Raw genomic sequence first — 19,408 nt, forward strand, 5'->3', positions numbered from 1 at the left:
TAAATGGACATTCACTAATTTTGGTGATTAGGGATCGTCTAGATAGGCAACGCGGTGATGACTGATGACGGCCTAAATACTTGCACGAGGATTGATGAACGTCAGTGCCCAGAATTACGGAAATGCCTTCCCCCCCCCGGGGCGTTGGCCAATTTAAGAGTTAAGGAGAAAATTTGTTTTAGAAGTTTTCATTTGTATTTTTGAAAACTTTTGGTGGCCGGCGCTTATAGGTGAAAACTTCTTGAATAATTTTGCATTTTAGCTCATAATTTAATTACATCAATATACATAGAGAGAGAGAGGCAATTTTGTTAGACATTCCGGAGAATATTAGATTAGGATTCGTCGCTTAATTTCGACAGGAGCCCCGAATCAAACTAATGATTTAAGCAATCGTATATCCTCAATATCTCAAATTTGTTTGAGCTCATATTGCAAGCTGGCCGAGAGTAACAATAAGAGATTGTTCGGATTGGATCAAGCCAGGCCAAGGTTACTTAAGAAGCCTGAGGTTATAAGGTTTAGAGAGTTCTAGGTAATTAAGAAACCTTTATGGATTATTGGATAAGGTTGCGTGCCTTTCGCAATCACGCGTTGGTTATTGGTTAATTGTTGATAAACATTGTGTCACGTGGTGATTGGGAACTAGCTAGCGCATGAATAAGAACCACATAAAAAAACACAAGTGGGAAGTGGATCCCTGCTTGTGTCATTAACTGTATCTCCAATCACATGACCTTCACCAAAATGTTCCTCCCTGCTCATCTGAGACCATAAATTTCTTTTGATTTCTCCCGCGATTGCTATAAGCAATTCTGAATCAAAATTTTCGTCGTCCTCCGATCGCTCTTTTTCACATTCTTGACCTGGAAGATTGTGTCGCACTCGTAACGAAAGCTTCTAATTATGAAATTTAGGAGAGCAGATCATATCACCTGCACGTTCCAAGTAACTGGAAACTTTGAATTGAATTCAGTACCCTCTTGATCGATAGTTTATCAGCCAAATGCTAAACGCATATATATATATATATATATATATTGAAGCTAGTATGACAATATGAATAATTATGGTGCAGAGCTTTCTCAAATTTATTATTCATGCTACCTACAAATAAATATAGATTCCTTTACAAAACGGTGACGGCTACATCATAATCTATGTAATTAAAGAATTCGGTGTGCACATTGGAGCTAGTTTCTGCAGATAATTTTATCTTGTCTTGTTCACTTTACCACACAGTAAATCCTAAGAAACTGCAATGAAGCGTAAGAGAACAGTCAGTACCCAGAAAGGGAACGAATTGATCAGTAGAAGCTGATATAGATATAAATTGCAGAAAATTAGTCGAAGCCAAAATGAAGAATCAAAACAGAGGAAGGCTGAGCGGATGAAGAAGAAAGAGGACCTGAGAGAGCGAAGAGAGAGGTGTGGGGAGAGAAGGTGGAATAAGAAACTAGCTCCATGAATAAAGAGAACGAAGCCGGTACAAGTCAGCAGGATCAGGGCCAACATGATGATGCAGTTTCCTTGTACAGGCAGGCTGGTGAACAAGGAGGAGGGAGGGGAAGGAGAAGCTGTTTCAGAAGAAGAAATGAAACAGAGGAGACAGAAACTGGCAAGGCCTTTGACTTGGTCCAGAGGATGAAATATAATATAGAGATGGGTTGGCATAAACAAGCCATTTAAAAACGAGAAAAAGAAGAAGCGGCGGGTTAGAGAAGAGAATACGTCATCGTTTCAATCCCACCTGCCATTCGTAGATGGTAATTGGTTCACGGCCGAGGCTGGTCGGTGACGCCCGCGTGAATCAATATTATTCTGTGAAATACTATTCATTGCGGATCCTCCACAAATTTATATTTTGATGAACAAAATCACAAACCATTTTCATGTGAAATTTAATTCAGATATAAGTTAAGATTAAAACATAGGGTTGATGTGCAATTTTAATCCCAGTTTTATTTTTCAGGTATAATTTTGTTTGTGATCTTTTTAGTGGTGTAATTTTGACTCTAGAAGCAACATTGCATCTAAAGATTAGAGACAAAATTGCACCCAAAAAAAGTTCAAAGGTAAAACTGCACCTGAAAAATAAAATTAAGGAGCAAAATTGTATCACTAAAAAATAGGGACAAAATTATATTTGAAAAATAAGATCAGGACTAAAATTACATCTTAACATTAAAATATATAATATTTAATAAAGATAAGGTCAATTGGAGGGGAATATAGTGCACCTAAGGCATTATTTATTTGGTCTTATCAGGACAACAACTGACTAGGTGACATCCCTTGCACGGTTGGATGAGGCGCATGTTTATTTAGGCAAGCAACTTCACAATTTTAATTGACCATCTCGCAAGCATGTATTATTGCATCAAGACAGATCCCATGTCACTTGCATAATTTGGAAAATCTTTTATCTTATAATCGGATAACTTGCCCTCTTTTTGCTTTTATTTTTGGAAAAAAATTGCTCAAGATCTGCTGAAATCCTGTTGTTTTATTTTATTAATTGTAGCATAAACTAAATGAATGAAAATGTAAACAAAAACCCTTAGATAGACTTTATTAAAAATCGAATTAATTAGGACCACATTTAAAGCCCTAGATAAAAGCGCTTACTCAAGGACTGACATTCTTTTGGCTCCCAAAAAAAGAAAGAAAAAAAGATGCTGACATTCTCAGTATGGCACAGAATGGGACTTTGAAGTTTGAACCACCTTATGCATGTAAAGTTTTTATTGTCAACTTAATTTGTAATCACAAATTTTATAGCAAAAAATGACAATTTCTAACTCTTCATTAAAATATTTTAGTAATTATATTTATTTTTTGAGACCTCATCGTAATTTTTTCTAATTTTAGCTTATTTTTTGTGATGTATTACTAAAAACTTAATTTTTTGCAAAACTAGTAAAATTTGATTGAAATAACTTGAACGCGAGGAAACAATACGTCAAACAATAATAAAACAAGACAAGCAGATGCATATATTACAAGGAGCATTGACTGACAGCTAAAAAACTAGTTTCCCCTTTTTTTTCTTTTTTCTTTAATAATGAAAGAAATAATACAATTACGAAGGAGACTCTCTCTCTATAAAAGGTTGGTGTAAATGGACAATTATAACGAATATCTTGAAATCCTTCATCAAGATCCTTAGAATGAATGGGGATTTGCCATTCATTTCTTTTAAGAAACTTGCATCTTCCAAATCAGTCGCCTAACAAAGTTGACAGAAACAAATCCTGCACAAACCCAGATCTCCCAGCGGCCTGCCTCATCCTTCTCTCTCGCTCTTCATTACTCAACGACGCATCAAAACTGCTACAGAGTTTGAGAATATCAAACAAGCATGTTAGGTTATGGGCATAGACTCATTCAATAAATTCGAGTTGGCCTTAAAGTAGTGGGACGGGCTTCAATTCAAGTTCATTAAATTCACAATGTTGAGCTGTTTAACAAAAACTAAAATTATAAGTTAATAGTACCTTGATTTCCATATATGCGATGGCGCTGGGTTCTTTGGGGAAGAGTCTTCAGAAGCTGTCAATACGGATTTTGAAATATCTTCTGCTTCAGAAGCAGGAACATTAAAAATAAGGGAGGACAGGAATGGATCAGTAGCTGCAGCACTGGACGCGTTAACACTGTTTGACCGGTATCCTCCACCACTGCTGGCGCCGCCGCCGCCTAGAAGGACCTGCAAATGAGCCTCGCGAAGATCCCGGCCCAGGAGGGATAGAGCCTGACTGCTTGGAACAGCAACTCTACGTAACCTGCGTCGCCTCTGCAAGTATTCCTTAGTTAAGGGAAGCAATCAACTGTTAGATATTTGAATAAAAATGTCTATGGCTTATTAATTAAAAGCTTGAGTTGAACTGTCATTCGACATCATATCAGAGCCTCTATGGTTCAGTGGTCTAAAGTATGACGAATGTATCTTTTGCCAACCCTTCAAGTTCCATGGTTTTTTGTGTTAAAGGGCATGTTGAAGAGTTCTGTAAAAACCATTTATAGAGCTGTACCAAAAACTACAGCTTTTGAGTTAATCTAGTGTCTGACAATAACAACCCATGATCTAAAAAGCCAGCAATTTCAAATCTCCCTTTCTCTCTAGCCAGCAATTTTACATGAAAACGCATATAAAGGATATCTTAAACAAGTGTCCATGCTGCAGTGTTATGTGACTTAACATGTCCCTTGCAACTTTAACTGAGCATATTGGACAAATCTGCATCGCAAAAAATAGAAGAATGAGACCTTATAACTGAAACTAAAGATCAGTTCAATTCTAAATAGCTAATACAGAGATGTGTTAACAAGCAGTAACCACAAAGAAGTGAGTTGCTATGCATTGATCTTCAGCGTCTTTGGTTTTCCCTAATATCATTCAAGTTGCAACATTCTTCAAACCGACCATAATTGAGAAACTCGTCCATCCCAAAAGACCTCAAAATTTTAAGCATATCAATCATGAGCCAATATAAATTCAGAGCTTTAAACAAAAAAAAACACATCTCAAATTTGTGATAGCTCAAATTCTTTATCCTCAAATTCACATGATTCTCAAGCCTCGCTTCTCTTCTCCAGCTATTGTTACCTATATTTGATAACTGTTGGGTTTTCTTCATGATGTGCTTCTAAGCTCACAAGGTCTTCTCAGCACATAAAGTTCTATTACGAGACAACTTTTTTCCAAATAGAGAAAGCCCACGACTTGAATTATCTAATGTGTATTAAGATCCGAAATCTCCTAGTAGTCTTCAATTACAAAGCTTCAAAAGGTTTGATACTGTCCTTTTCCTTAACATTCATTAACTCTTTTTAAGCGTTGAAATGGCATTACAGGCTGAAATTTCAGAGAATAAAAGTGCACTTTGGCCATCGCACACATAACATTCCGGCCATTGATCATTGCAGGGCATCCAAAAAGTAGAGAAAGCAACACAATGGTCACTCAAGAAGGCAGAGCATCTCATAAATATCCTACGGTCATTGACTTGGGTTTTATCATGCAAGTAACGTAGAAAAGAGTTCTTTTTTCGCCGAAATTGGTGAGGCAAAAATGTTAAGAAATATCCATCTAAATGGCTCACCTCACGGCTTAAATCCCATCATGAGTTCTCCAAGCTGGCCTTCCTAAATGGGAATAAACGAATCTCGATATTGATTTCACAACAATGATGGATTGTATAAAACCAATACACCATTCTAGTAATTTGCAAGCAAACAGACATTTGAAAAGACTCATAGATCTAGGCTTGCGACCAGGAAAAATAACATCAAAACGGGAGGAAAAGTAGCAGCTCATCGTACCGTAGCTCTAGATTCACACGCGTGCTCGTCTTCGAGATTCGAACACAAGGACGCGATGTCGACGTCTTCATAGGAGCTTGAATAATCAGGTCGAACCTCGTCTTCCACAACGAAATCATAGATTCCCAACCGATCTGACTCCCCGCAAAGTTAAAAGTCAGATTTTTAGCCCACCAAAATTTTAAAAATCTTTGATATTTCGTAGTAACTTAATAAGACAAATTGGGAGGAAAAATTGAAACTAAGCTCAAAACGAACCTAATTGGGAACTTTGATGCTGCTGAAACGCATATTGGCGTTTGGCGGCGGCGAGACGCGAGGTCCAGAAATCAGAATCCATAGAACCAATGAACGATCAAAAATATCAAGCTTTCTGAAAGATGGGTCTTGATGGAAGCCACCTACTCGCGCAAATGCTTAATGGAATGGAATCAAATCAGTCCTAAAGTTGTTCACAATAAGAAAGTTGCAACCCCTATTGCTGTTTGTTTAGTGGTTCCGTCAACTTCTTAGGAACCTTGACATTTTGTAAGAGAAGAGAGAGATTATATGTTCAAAGGAAGTAAACTTGAGAAATGCGGAATGAAATGAGAGAGATGGACAGAGACGTGGGCTTGTTTGTTTTCGTGGCCAGGAGGGGATTTGTGAGGAAATGTCGGGTTTGTCTCGGGGAAGATATAAAAGCAAAACAAGCTTACGGTCGGTTTTGAACATGTCCCTGTTTTTTCATTCGGTGGTTGGAGAGATTTTGCCGCTTTGTTTATATTTTTAGCGATTCTGGTATTGTAATTACGAGCTTGTTAATTTTTTTCCTTTTTATAATTCCAAGTGAACATAGAACATTATTTTTTACTTTTGAGTCAAAACAAATTAGAAGTCGAGAAGAGGTTTTTTTAAAAAAAAAAAAAGTAAACCCCTATATGATATGTAGAAGTTACATTATAATTTTAACTAATTCAAGTTAAGCCAAATTATATCACAAATAGAAAACAATCGTAACTTAGGAATTCTTTCATGTGCATAGACTCAAATAAAGGTTAAATTCAGGCAAAAAAAGAAGGTTAATTTGGATTTATAATAATGTTAACATTCCTGAAATTAATTCAAACCTAATTGTCGACGTACCTAAATCGAAATGTACTTGTGAATATGTTAAATTTACACATGAAATTTCAATATATTCACCTGCTTTAGTGATTCTGGCGTTCTTTTCCTATATCTTATAATGTACTTGTGAATTTGTTAAATTCGGGCATTAAATCTGAGTTAATCAAATCAATCAAATTTTTGTATCCATCAGCATGTGATTTTAATTGTTAAGTTAAGAGAAGAATTTTTTATTTTCCCATCACAATTTCAAATTTAATAATTCATTTCAAGTTTAGAAAATCAAATTATATATTTACAAATAACTCATTTCAAATTGTGATTTTGGAAATGGATGAGCTTATATAGTAATACACGGATGAACAGTACTACCTCCTGTGCTTATTACAAGAAACATTTGACTAATTTCAATATATTAAATAAATTTATTAAGTTGGTTATTTGTAATAATTAGGTATTGTCTTTACTAAAATATTTTTACTAATAATTTTTATTAATTAGAACTATTATTTAATTGAACCTTTAATATATACAATTATTTTAAAAAAATAATAAATATAATAAAAAGTGAATTAAAATCTTATATTTAAGATCAAATTAAATATTAAATTAACTCAACAAATTTATTTAATTTGATGTTCGATCTAACCCACCAATGGGTGTCACGTGAGTCGTGACGTTCACGATTGGGCTCAAACCCAAACGACGTGTCGCTTTATTGCGAAGAAGAAAACCGAAAAAGCAGAAATGACTATCTATCAGCATGAGTCTCCACTTGCAAGCAAGTGAATGATAATTTGATACAGCGCTGTGATTGTGAACCGGTGAAGGAAGGAAAGGCAAAGAAATCCGGGGATCGGAATCAATGGCGTCGAATCAGCAAGGAGGTACAGCTAGCACACCCGTGAAGAGGAAGCCGGTGTTCGTTAAAGTGGATCAACTGAAACCGGGAACCAACGGTCACAACTTGGTCGTTAAGGTCGTGTCTGCCAACACCGTCTTGCAGAAAGGACGACCCTCCACTTCTTCTCGGAACCCTCGTCCAACGCTAATCGCAGAGTGCCTCGTCGGTGACGAGACCGGCGCCATCCTTTTCACTGCTCGAAACGAACAAGGTCCTAGACCCTCCCTTTTCCTTTTCCTTTTTTTTGTTTTTGTTTTAAAAATATTTTTCCGCTTCTAAAAAATGCAAACTTATCTGGGGGGCTGCCTTTTGATTGCTCGAATGTTTCCTTTTATTTGGGATTTCGTTGATCGGATCTACATTATTGTGGATTCTGTGAAATCACGATTGTTTCTCTGTGGGACTCTTCCGGTTTTTTATGATGCACTGATTATGGAAATCGGAAAGTGAGACTTCGGAGGTGTTTTGTACATCCGGATCTAGGGTGGTGACTATAATGTGGCTGCCCCGATGAAAAGCGTTAAATTTTATTATCTGGGTCGGTTACATGAAATCTATATACCATCTTATTGAAATGATCCTCATGGCATCACAATTACATCCAAAGGTCATAGCTTTTTATGTTTCAGGAGTCAAATTTATCAGATTTTGCCGGGATCTGTGTGGGTTGTGAAATTTTATAGATAAAGTGGACCTTGATCATTTTTTTATGTATGTTTTGCCAATTTTAGTTGATCAAGGATGGATTTTGCGCTTCCCCTTGAGTTGCTTTGCCCAAGGGTGTGATAATGATAGCTTGGGGAAACATGCGGGTCATTGTGGTAGTAGGATAATGGTAACAAGTAACAACATGTTTGTATTTTGTGCTTTTGTGATTAAGTTTTGCTTTGAAGGTTATGCGAATGGTATTTGATGTCTCTTTCTTGAGCTGCACTGAACTTGTTACCGCAATTTTTTTTTTACTATTTGATTGAGTTGATGCGATCCAATATTGGTGTTACAAGGTCATGGATTCAGAAAATTGTTAAGTTTTCTTCAGTTAGTACTATCATGTCATCACTATTCACGTCACCACTTAGCCAGTAATGCCTCTTTCGTCAATTTACTTTAACACTGGGTTTCTTTGAAGCAAAAAGATCTCGAAATCTAGAATTACTTTAGCCAGTAAGCTAATATATTGCAGATAAACAACTTTATATTTTTTACTTTCAAGTGTTTTTCCTCCCGTTTCAAGTACACATTCTTTAACCTCTTTAAGATGAAGAACTAATCATTGATGATTAATGATTATCAAGATAGTGCTGTCGACATTGACTCTTCAGTGTGAAATTTCTGTTCATTTATTTACTTGGAAGAATATAGAAAGCAAACAGGACAACGTTGAAGACGTATTCTAGGCTTAACTGGGTAACTAAAAGCAGAGGAAAAGTGGGATTTGACTCATAGAGATGGAATAGATTGGGTTTTATATTGTCTGTAGAGATGTCGTTTAAGTTACATGAGCTTTGAAGTCTTTAGTAAACTCAATTAATTAAAATCCATGGATGCTTTGATTAGTGATATGGCTATAGATGTTATATCTGCGGTACATTTGGGAGTTAGGAGGGGAAAGGAAAGGAAGATTGCAGAGAAATTAGACACAAAAGGAAGGAAAGTGGGTAGTTTAAACGACAATATGGTCATTTAATTTCCCTGCAAAATAACCCAAATAGATAGATTCAATAAAATTTTCCCTTCTCCATTTTCCCCATCCAAACATACTTCAGTGAATAGAGATATCAGATATGCTCAATTATGTAATGACGTGATGCTTGTTTTTCTGCTACAGTGGACTTGATGAAGCCAGAGAGCACAGTAATCCTTCGAAATGCGAAGATTGACATGTTTAAGGGATCAATGAGGCTAGCTGTGGACAAATGGGGCCGAATTGAGGTAACAGAACCTGCAAATTTTGTAGTCAAAGAGGATAACAACCTTTCTCTGGTGGAATATGAATTGGTGAACGTGGTTGAAGAATGATACCATTTTAGAGTGGAAAGATGACCTGATGATTTGATTACCAAGCTACTGATATTGCCCGAGGTAAAACTTTTAACTTGAAGGATGGATTGATATGCCTTCTTTTACTTAAATCAGCATGTAATTCCATTGCATGTTTGGCATCTTTTTGAGACAAGTTGATGCCACTAGAAACGCGTCTGCGTCAAGGGATTCTGACTTGTTAGTTTTGTCAGCACTTGTATCCAATGAACGCTAGGGGGTTATAATATCGTGTGAATACTTCTTTGGATCAAGAATTGCTTGTAGTTGAATGCAATTTACAGGCTTTTCCTACGCGCTCTTTGCATTCACATCGCATAAGCCAGGACAAGATAATTAGGTTTTTTTTCCCACTTTTATCAAGTTCAAAGACGTTTTACCGTTAAATTTCCAGGTTTTCCAAATTTCGATGTTGGTTTATTTATTGCATCAGAGTTAAAGCAAATTCTTCCAAGGCATAGCAATACACTGCTGTTCAACTTTAAAGTGTGATGTATGAGTCGCATGCGAAATTGAACTCTAGTTTATTGAATCAACAAAACTCATACTTCTCTTTAAAATTTTACATTCTGAAAATGAAAAATTATTTCCTTGTATCTGCATTTTCATAAACAAAATGAATCCTAAAAGAAAGTCGCAACTAAGCTACCAACCCTTGGGATTCCAAACAGGTCTAGCCACACAAACCATTTAAGAAAATCTGACTTCTGCGTGATTATTTACATTATCATCTATGGCCAGTCCAAGGAAACAGGAAAAGAAAGAAAGAAAGAAACTGTAGGCCAAGCCATTTAAAGGCGGGCACCCTGCTCCCAGTCATCTCCATTCAAACACTGTAGCCAACAAAACAGGTCTTGAGCCAAGCAACTTGTATATCATGCAAAATCAGCAGGGCTATTCGCCAAGTCTCTAGGTCCTCATACCGCCATACTAATTTAAAGCAGCTTCCCAAGAAAGTATCATCGTCACTCGCAGACAATACACATTCCAATTTAGTAATTGTTGGCTGTAATAATAGAACGCTCATTTCAAGCGTTACATCACGCTCTGGAATATACTTATGCATGTTAGTTTTGAGAAATTCCTCTCTATTTTGTTTTTCTTTTCTTTTGTTTTTTTTTTTTTTTGGTTGAGAAATTTCACATCTAAACAAGGAAAAAACAAAATCCCTCCAAGCAGGTCTGGCCAAATTCATTGAAACGCAGTCGCAATACATCTCACCCACAAACAACAATCAGCCATCTACAAGTCAAGAAGAAACTTAAGAAATGTGCAACTCTGAGATTAAAAAAGAAAAGAAAAAAGAGCAAGTAACTAATCATATTTAAGTATAGTTATCAAATTCCAACACACCAATCGTTTAGATCCACATCATAAAAGTAACATGTCAAAGCAAAACAAGTGGAGACAGGTAATTTTGGTAGTTTCCAATCCTACACAAAAACAGCCAGATCAAAAAGGAAGTTGCGAAGAAAGAAAAATTATAATGTTCGCAGTATCGCACAATGTTCATAGCAATACAATGGAATCATATCCTGCATATTAAAAAAAAAAAAAAATCATTCTCAGGAGCGGACGAGACACTTGAAGCACCAGCACTAATATATGGGTATTCTCGTTCGGGCAAACTTCTGGCATCTAATAAGCAACATTTAACTTCTACGAGTACAAAACAGCCGAAAAAAGAATAATGCTTTTAACATTCTAAGCGACACGAGCAGCCAAGGGATATACAGGCCTAAAGATAAAAGCAACGTAATAAATGCTTCGAAAGGATTCAATAACACAACCAGTTAGGCAATAAAATTTTAAGACACGGTCTTATTTAAGAAAGACATGAGTAATCCGCGAGGGTCATGATAATTCATAATGTTGGATTCTTATATGGTACGCCATTTATCAACTTGCACTGCGTGCAGGGGACTCCAATATAGCATAAATGCATGAATTTTGGGAATGAAATCAAAATGCCATAATAGAATATAAATTTATTCGTCGAGAATCAGGGCAATAGGGCCATTTAACAACTCTCAGTGATTGCTAGTCTGAAATTACAAAATACAAACATGAAGGAAGAAGCATTTGAAATCCTATAGATTTTACTTCACCACCTTTTTAAGAGCGCATCTATGTATAACTTTCCTGGAACCCTCCGTCGTTCACTAGATATCCTGATTGCAAACTGATAATCAAATAAATCAGTACAATCTTCATATGATTACTTCAATATTGACTTCCCTAGCTTAAATTAGACGCAATCAATCTCCTTGCATGGTTAACCAGTTCCCCAAGAAATCATAGCAGTCAGTAAAATTTTAAGAATTATTCCCCCCAAAAAAAAAAAAAAAGAATCGTTCCAAACTAGTTCAAAATCGTTATTAGCATGGAATTATGTATCTATTACACAGGATGAAAGGCACTATTCAATAAAAAGTCATTGAAAGTCACACTACTCATATGTCATGAAAAGTGTAATTTATCTTGAGCTCTACACAAATGCACAAAGCTACTCTAGTTATATGCATACGTGATATCTGTGGTCCAGTGGTAGTTCTTTTCTGAGGGTATAAGAAAAGGTGGCGAAGATTTTTGTTGTGAGGAGATGCTGCAAACTGCAGCATGCAGACCATGTATGTGTTTGGTTGCATCATTAGCTCAAATCATTTTTCAAGGGAAATGGTACTTGTCATCTTAATAAATCCTAAATTTATAAATCCAGTTCTCTCATTTCATTTACTGCAGAGCAGTCCCATTAACACGTATTTGATGCTCAATCTTCATCTAGTCTCTCTCTTGCCCAAGACAGGCGAAATGGTCGGCATCCTTCCACAGCTAGGGCGGGACAAAGTAAAGGAGGGAGAAAAAGTTTGCGCGCAACAAACGGTTGCATTTAACATGAACTGCCCTCTCCAATCCAACAGGTTTTTTTTTTTTTTGGGTTGGGGGGGGGGGTCAAAATAAGATTGTATGGACAAATTTGCATCTTGTATTGCGTCTGCCAAATCTTCCATCATATCGTTACGTTACATAAAAAAGAAATTCTCCATTTTATCTTACCTTAATTCCACCTGTATGTTTTTTGGCTACAAAACAAGAGGAGAAAGAAGAGAAGGTGCTATGATAAGGTAAGAAACGACTAAAGGCTCAACGACCTAAAAGAGTTTAAATTTCGGAGCATGGTACCAAGAACATCTGTTAAATACTCGAACACTTCATACATAAGACCGGTAAAGTTCAGCTTTATTTTAAACCCCGTTCCACGAAGCATAAACATCATGATTCCTTGGCTGGCCCTAAAAAGTATTGAAAGTCAATTATATTTCATGATTAAAGACGCAAAAAATATAATTTAGCTTGCCTGAAGCTAAAAGAAAACAAGTCCTTCCCTTAGATTTCCCCGGGAATTTCAAGGATATCATCAACAACAAAAGCCTTAAATTCAATCATTCAAATAACCAATATATCATCTACAACGCATCCCACAAACACAGATAATTCCATATAGAGAAAGAACGAATACCTTTTGGGTTCCAACCGCACGATCGGCAAGATCCCGAGAGCATGGAAGTGAGCAATGGGGAAGCAGTGGCAGTATGATATGGGAGCATCGTTTCCACACAACAGCTCAATTCCACAGGCAACCTCTCCAGAGAAGACAAGTCAGCAAATTCGGAAACATGGTAAGTTTTCAGCATATAGCCAAGAGAGAAGAGAGGTAACCTGAACAAGGGATGAGAGAATGAATTCTGCTTCGGGATCGAAAACGGTGAACATGTCGATCGACTAACTCTAGGGCCCCCGGCCAACTTGGCTTTCCTGACAGTTCGAGATGCGGCGGAGCAAATGAAGGACCTGGCGGCAGCGGCGGTTCCAGCGGACATCATCGGACAGGAGATGTTTGGACGGCAGAACAGGGAGCTACAAAGCGAGAGGTTTTTGCGGATTACAATTTTGCAAGGGAGTTACAACGAAAAAACCTTAATTCATTTATACTCCTCCGGTTATAATATAAATTATATTATAAATTGAGTTTTACGTTTCAACCGAGTGGAAAGTATATTTTTTGGGTCAAAACAATTAATTATATATTTGAGTTCGATATGCAATATTTATTACACAGTTAGAAAAAAAATATGTGTACTTTATAATATAAGTTATAAATTTTTTTTTTATAAGTCATGAATCTCATGATCATATGATTCATTTTAAATTCACTATATTACGTAAGCAAGAATTTGTAATTTAACTTCCGACTTCAGGCCGTATTATATATGTCTATGTATAATATATAAAATTTTTAACAAAATTATGAATTATATAAATAATATCAGTCATTTTCTTATTTTCCATACAACATAAGATTCACACTAATGCAAGTAATAAAAATAAATATTTAGCCTAATTATAAAATTTTCTGCTTCCCAAATTTTACGCCGGTTATGAAGCTTTCTACAAATTGAGTGGATTTTGTTTCATCATGTCAAGTAGATTTTTGCTAACGTTATCCCGCAAAAATTTTAGGTGAATATTTGTGTTAGCCTTAACCATATTAATGGTTATAACTTATTTGATTGATATGGAATCAAAGTGGATTTATCAATCTTAAATATTATTTCTTAATTTATTGATAGTTTATTAGAATCAATTCACAACCATGCCGAACAAAGTATAGCTGGTTTTTCTAACCAATCGGCAAAAAAAAAAAAAAAAGTTAGCTTTCGTAACCTATTTGTAAAATCAACAACTCAAGCACAAATCCCACCTAAAAAAAATATCTTGATTTTAATGAACTTTTATAATTCGCTTCACTTTAATTTTTATGTTAAAAAGTAGTTGAGCCACGGTATATTAGCTCCGATTCTAATTATAAGAGCCAGTTGACTAATTTGAAGAGATTAAGAAAATAAGTTGAATTAGTTATTTGTTCTAAATAGGTGTTATCTTTCCTAAAATATCAATAGGTGTTATTTTTCCTAAAATATCCTTACTAATCAAGTGTATTGACTAGAACTATCCTTGTTAGAAAAACTATTTTAGAAAGAAATATATAAATATGATAAAAAAATAAATTAGAATCTTATATTTAGGACTAAATAAAAGTCAAATAGAATTTTATATTAAAGACCGGAAGTAGTATATCACTCAATTTGATTCAAGTCAACCATAAAAAAAAAATCATAGAATTGGACGTGAACGTTTATATTTTTAAAAGACACAAACTTAGATGATGGCTCTTTAAAATAAGACACTTTCGAGTTAAAAAAAACTTAGAAAAATATTTATAGATTGCTTATTAATAAAAATTTTATATTGATTATAAAATTTGAACTTACAATCTCATAAATCATACATCAAATTCTTATTAAGTAGACTCATTTTTGTTAACAATTGATTTGAGGATTTAGATTAATGACCAAACATCCCCCAATCCTGTTGATTCAACATTTTTCTAATGAATCTGTTTATTTAATTAACATTTTAGTTGCATGCAGCCCAAAAAACCGTTATAGTTATGGATGGAAAAAAAATTAAAGAAAGAATCAATTAACTGAAGTCTCAAAAGAGCGAGCTCACGGCAGTCACGTTCTTAGCACGGATTTTTTTCAAAAAAAAAAAAAAAAGAGCTATAAAAACATTTCATCCCTTGGGGCGGGTCACGTCTCACGTGAGGCGTGACGTGCACGGTTCGACACAAACGACGTGTCGCTTTTTAACAAACCGGAAAAGTGAAAGAGACGAAGAAACGTCGATCAGTATTAGGTGCAAGCAAATATGAGACTGATAGAGCCCATAAGCATATTGCTTTTGCTGAACTTGTGAATCCGTGAAAGAAAAACACAGAAATCCGGGATCGGAAACAATGGCATCGAATCAGCAAGGCGGTGGGGCAAATAAACCCGCAAAGAGGAAGCCGGTGTTCGTCAAAGTGGATCAACTTAAGCCGGGAACTAACGGTCACACCTTGGTCGTTAAGGTCTTGTCCGCCAATACCGTGTTGCAGAAAGGACGACCCTCCAATTCTTCTCAGAGCCTCCGTCCCACTCTCATCGCCGAGTGCCTTGTCGGCGACGAGACTGGTACCATCCTTTTCACCGCTCGCAACGAACAAGGTCCTCAACTCAGCCTCTTTTTTATATATAAAAAGAAAACTTCTCTGATAAGACGCCTTTTGATTGTTTAAAATTTTTGTTGTGTTTATTTGAGATTTTGTTGATAGGATCTGCATTATCATGGGTCCTATATTGTGATTCTGTCCCTGCGTGACTCTTTCATTTTCGATGATGTACCGATTATGAAATTTTGAAGGGGGGTTTATTCGGAGGTGTTTTGCTTATCTGGATCTAGGTTGATGATTATATGTAGTTGCTCCGATTAAAATGCCTAATTTTAATTATCTGGCCCGGGTCCTTGAAATCCAAATTCCTAGCTCATTGGAACCATTACCATGGAACCACAATTACATGTAAAGGTCTTGCTTCTTTGTGTTGTAGGATTCGTATTTATGAGATTTGACGAAGTTTTGTGCAGGTTATGAAGCTTTATAGACTGAACGGATCGTGTTCATGTTATTAATTTTTTCCAATGTCATTCTCTATAAGCTGATCACGGGATGCATTTGAGCTGTTTTGTTCAGCAGTGTAAAATGGGCATCCTCGGTGAACATTTTGTGTGATGGTGAGGGGAATGATGACTGGCAACTTAACCACCCCCCTCCCAAAGAAAAAAAAAAAAAAAAATCCCACCTGGGGTCCCTAATTTTTTAACTGCGGTAACTGGTTGCTGCAAAATGTTTCTTATCTTATCGCTGCATTGCTGTGATTCAGTTTGACATTTTCGTGAGCTTTGTCCATTTTTTTCAATTATGTTCTCATTGGTTATGCTTCATCTGGAGCGCTTCTATTGTTAATACATCACGTGTTGGCATGGGGATTTGTCTAGATTTCTTTGGAAGTTATTGGTTAAAAAAATGTTCCTAATTTGCTATTAGTTTTCTTTAATTAAGTTCAACATATTTCTAAATATTACACAGTATCTATTTCTTATCCTACTTTTCCACGCTACTTACCATATTACCATAATACTCTTTAAACTTTGTTTTTGAATTTCAGATGCACTCTTAGCACGTCAAGATTTAAAAGATGTAAAAGATATGCGGCACGTTCAAATGATGTCAATAAACACACATGCATGCAAATACATAATACAATATGCAGCATGTTCACATGATGTCATTAAATGCGCACGCACACAAAAGCACAACATGATATTGTGCTCATACACACAAACATGAGACATTGCTCATACTTGGGCCCTATCACACTTACAATTCAAAATCACACACACGCACACATGTTCACGATAAAACCAGAAGTTGTCTTGAGTGTCATTACACTGGTATCACACTAGTCCAGAGTCAAAGAACAAAAGTTGTTGAGAAGATAGGGATATTTTTTAACAATATGGTTATGATGTCAATTATATTTTCCTACCCAAATCAAACATCTTTTTAACTAATTTTCTGCTTAAACTAATGTCTGAATTACCTTAGTATTTAACTATATATGATAATTAAAAATTTCTGTATCAAATATGTAGAAGGGTACTTTTAGTTCTTTGAATCAAAGGGCCCTTGATTGTATCCTCTCTCTCTCTCTCTCTCTCTCTATATGTGTGTGTATATACACACTGTGTGTGTGTGTGTGTGTCAGGAATCTGCAGGTAAACAACTTTATTTGCTTCCCCCCCCCCCCCCAAAAAAAACAAAAAGGAATCTTCAATCTAAAACATCCAAACTATGCAGTTTTCCATCATTTGGTTATTTTGTAGGATACTGAAATCTACAACAGGAGTATGGATGACAATTTCTAGTGGAAGGAAAATGGGATCAGAATACTAAAGAAATGTGGACAAGATATTTGTGTGAATTTACTTACCCGTATTCCTGCTCATCTTCACTTTTGAAACAGTTTTCAGAGTAATTAGGGTTTATATTGTTTGTAGATATGTGGTCTGATTTACATAAAGTTTAATGAATAGAAGACCTCTGATGCTTTGGTTAATTGGTAATATGTGCATACTGGATAGGTACAGATGTTGGGGGAGCAGAAATAAGGCCCACCAGCTGAAGGAGAGATTCTCATTTAAGACTATGTAAGAGAGATGAATCAGACCAACAACGAAAAAAATGAATGAACGTGTTACAAAATCGTAGCTATGACAGAAAAGCGAGGGAAATAGGAGAGAAAGAGAGGAGAAAGGGGAAAACAAAGGGGAAGAGACTCAGAAATTCTGAGGTAAAGAGAGAACAGGGGAGAGGAGAGATTGGGACATTAGGACTGAATGATTCAAATCACCACAGGCTACAGTTGAATTAAATGGGTCTGTGTATATAGGTATTAATAATCCCCTCCCTACGGCTATAGACCTGAATCTTAAAGCTAGCTAACTCCTAACTGTCATTTATATTATTATGATTACATAACAACGTGTTACATAAACTTTTTGGAAAGCTTATATGCGCACCTCTGTGACTTACTTGATCCTTTTATTTTACTAGCCCGAGTTTGTTGAAGAGTTTTTCCAACATGTGTATTTGTATATGATGTGGCTTGTTTTTTCTGTTACAGTGGACCTGATGAAGCCAGGTACTACAGTAATTCTTCGAAATGCAAAGATTGACATGTTCAAAGGATCTATGAGGCTTGCTGTTGACAAATGGGGTCGTATTGAGGTCACTGATCCTGCAAAATTTGTGGTCAAAGAGGATAACAACCTTTCTCTGGTGGAATACGAGTTGGTGAACGTGGTTGAAGAATGATTCCTTTGGATAGTGGAAAGATGACTTGATGATTTGTTTACCAAGCACATGGATATTGTCAAGGTAAAGTATTTGACTTGTGACGAAGGATGGGTTTGGGTATACCTTCGCTTACATAATGTGATTCCCTTATAACTACTTGGCATCTTTTTGGGTGAAGTTGAGGTCGCTAGAAAGGTGTTGTGTTATGGGGTTATGATATTTTAACCTTTGTCAACTGTATGCAGAGATCTTGAGAGAAAATATAATATTGTGTTAATACAATTATCTGTCTTTTGTTTTTTTCATTTTCGCCGCCTGCATTTTCGCGGACATCATTTCCAGTTTTTTTTTTTGGGGGTGGGGCGGAGGATAAACAACAAATTGGACCTTTTGAGTTCAAGATGGGGCGCCATATAAATTTCGATACTATCTTTTCCTTTTCTATGGGCCTTGGGAGTAGATGGGTAGACTCACTTGGAGGGAAGTGGAAGCATGGAGTTGATTATTTATTATTAATGATGTTATTAAGTTCTTGTATTAAAAAAAATGATGTTACTAAGTTTTTAAGTTCATTCTAATTTAAGAATCAAGAGTAATCTAAACAATAATATTTCGTCTAGTTCAATTTATAAATTTCAAATTTAGAAAGATGCATGATTCATTTTATTGTTTTAACATTTAAAGTATTTTTTTCAATGTTGTTTTGAATTTTTTTAATCATACTTTAAAGTATATTTGAAAACAAAAGCATATTGTTAACCTATTTATTATTTTTAACTAATTATTTATTATTCATATATTAGTTTTTTAAAGTGTAGAAGGATCGGAGGGAGTGTACAACTCTGTAAAAGTTAACTTTGAAAGTGTTGATTGGTTTGAGCAGTTTAATACTTTAATTGACTCAAATCCTTGTCTCGAGTTTCTTAAAAAAAAAAAAAAAGAAATACCACGTGATACTTTTGGAAATATTAAATCACAGGCAAAATTACATTCATTTCCCTAAAACAAATGATAAATAACCAATAATATAATCTTTGGCGCGCAGCTACTTTTAAGCGTGATGTACAAATGAGTTCCCGATTGTGAGAAATTAAACGACTTAATTGTCAAAAGAATACAAATTGTTGCGAAACCCCGGTTTTAACTTGAAACATTTCTCTTGAAAAAACATCCTACATTCTCAATCTCCCCACTTTTTTTTTTTTGACCGGATAAATCTCCCCACTTTTTAT

The 19,408-nt window shown here is 35.7% G+C and overlaps 4 protein-coding genes across 8 annotated transcripts; 2 read left to right on the forward strand and 2 right to left on the reverse strand.

Moving 5' to 3' along the window:
• Positions 1 to 2,904: 2,904 nt before the first annotated feature.
• LOC114734094 (protein DEHYDRATION-INDUCED 19 homolog 4) lies at positions 2,905 to 5,956 on the reverse strand. Of its 2 annotated transcripts, none has more exons than XM_028921601.1 (5): positions 5,584 to 5,956; positions 5,326 to 5,459; positions 4,163 to 4,240; positions 3,498 to 3,802; positions 2,905 to 3,333 (listed from the first exon to the last, which is right to left on the reverse strand). In XM_028921601.1, exons 1-5 carry the CDS (start codon positions 5,663 to 5,665, stop codon positions 3,222 to 3,224), a joined length of 711 nt encoding a protein of 236 aa, XP_028777434.1. In that variant the 5' UTR covers positions 5,666 to 5,956; the 3' UTR covers positions 2,905 to 3,221. The 2 variants fall into 2 exon arrangements, with proteins under 2 accessions (XP_028777434.1, XP_028777435.1); XM_028921602.1 differs by having other exon boundaries at positions 2,905 to 3,330; positions 5,584 to 5,951.
• A 1,251-nt stretch (positions 5,957 to 7,207) lies between these two features.
• LOC114734124 (uncharacterized protein At4g28440) lies at positions 7,208 to 9,670 on the forward strand. The gene is made up of 2 exons (XM_028921660.1): positions 7,208 to 7,547; positions 9,165 to 9,670. Exons 1-2 carry the CDS (start codon positions 7,298 to 7,300, stop codon positions 9,353 to 9,355), a joined length of 441 nt encoding a protein of 146 aa, XP_028777493.1. The 5' UTR covers positions 7,208 to 7,297; the 3' UTR covers positions 9,356 to 9,670.
• A 211-nt stretch (positions 9,671 to 9,881) lies between these two features.
• Positions 9,882 to 13,349, reverse strand: LOC114734118 (protein NUCLEAR FUSION DEFECTIVE 6, chloroplastic/mitochondrial). 4 transcript variants are annotated; one of them, XM_028921649.1, is made up of 3 exons: positions 13,097 to 13,349; positions 12,897 to 13,018; positions 9,882 to 10,618 (listed from the first exon to the last, which is right to left on the reverse strand). In XM_028921649.1, the coding sequence occupies exons 1-3, from the start codon at positions 13,258 to 13,260 to the stop codon at positions 10,611 to 10,613; spliced, it is 294 nt and encodes a 97-aa protein (XP_028777482.1). In that variant the 5' UTR covers positions 13,261 to 13,349; the 3' UTR covers positions 9,882 to 10,610. The 4 variants fall into 4 exon arrangements, with proteins under 4 accessions (XP_028777482.1, XP_028777479.1, XP_028777481.1 ...); XM_028921646.1 differs by lacking the exon at positions 9,882 to 10,618 and adding an exon at positions 10,665 to 10,911; XM_028921648.1 differs by lacking the exon at positions 9,882 to 10,618 and adding an exon at positions 11,325 to 11,558.
• Positions 13,350 to 15,129: 1,780 nt separating this feature from the next.
• On the forward strand, positions 15,130 to 18,461 carry LOC114734117 (uncharacterized protein At4g28440-like). The gene is made up of 2 exons (XM_028921645.1): positions 15,130 to 15,486; positions 18,004 to 18,461. Exons 1-2 carry the CDS (start codon positions 15,237 to 15,239, stop codon positions 18,192 to 18,194), a joined length of 441 nt encoding a protein of 146 aa, XP_028777478.1. The 5' UTR covers positions 15,130 to 15,236; the 3' UTR covers positions 18,195 to 18,461.
• Positions 18,462 to 19,408: the final 947 nt, after the last annotated feature.

The sequence above is a fragment of the Neltuma alba genome, unplaced genomic scaffold, assembly GCF_004799145.2.
Source record: "Neltuma alba isolate B1F8T4 unplaced genomic scaffold, ASM479914v2 tig00013076_pilon, whole genome shotgun sequence".
In the NCBI taxonomy this organism is placed as follows: domain Eukaryota; kingdom Viridiplantae; phylum Streptophyta; class Magnoliopsida; order Fabales; family Fabaceae; genus Neltuma; species Neltuma alba.

Coding starts and splice junctions, on each gene's coding strand:
- LOC114734094 (XM_028921601.1), bottom strand. CDS start 5,665: ATGGATTCTGATTTCTGGACCTCGCGTCTCGCCGCCGCCAAACGCCAA. Junction 4,241..5,325: donor CGTGTGAATCTAGAGCTACG/GTACGATGAGCT, acceptor TTTGCGATGCAG/ATTTGTCCAATATGCTCAGT. Junction 3,803..4,162: donor AGCATGGACACTTGTTTAAG/ATATCCTTTATA, acceptor ACTAAGGAATAC/TTGCAGAGGCGACGCAGGTT.
- LOC114734124 (XM_028921660.1), top strand. CDS start 7,298: ATGGCGTCGAATCAGCAAGGAGGTACAGCTAGCACACCCGTGAAGAGG. Junction 7,548..9,164: donor CACTGCTCGAAACGAACAAG/GTCCTAGACCCT, acceptor TTTCTGCTACAG/TGGACTTGATGAAGCCAGAG.
- LOC114734118 (XM_028921646.1), bottom strand. CDS start 13,260: ATGATGTCCGCTGGAACCGCCGCTGCCGCCAGGTCCTTCATTTGCTCC. Junction 13,019..13,096: donor TTCTCTCATCCCTTGTTCAG/GTTACCTCTCTT, acceptor TTCTCTGGAGAG/GTTGCCTGTGGAATTGAGCT. Junction 10,912..12,896: donor GTGCGGTTGGAACCCAAAAG/GTATTCGTTCTT, acceptor TTTAATATGCAG/GATATGATTCCATTGTATTG.
- LOC114734117 (XM_028921645.1), top strand. CDS start 15,237: ATGGCATCGAATCAGCAAGGCGGTGGGGCAAATAAACCCGCAAAGAGG. Junction 15,487..18,003: donor CACCGCTCGCAACGAACAAG/GTCCTCAACTCA, acceptor TTTCTGTTACAG/TGGACCTGATGAAGCCAGGT.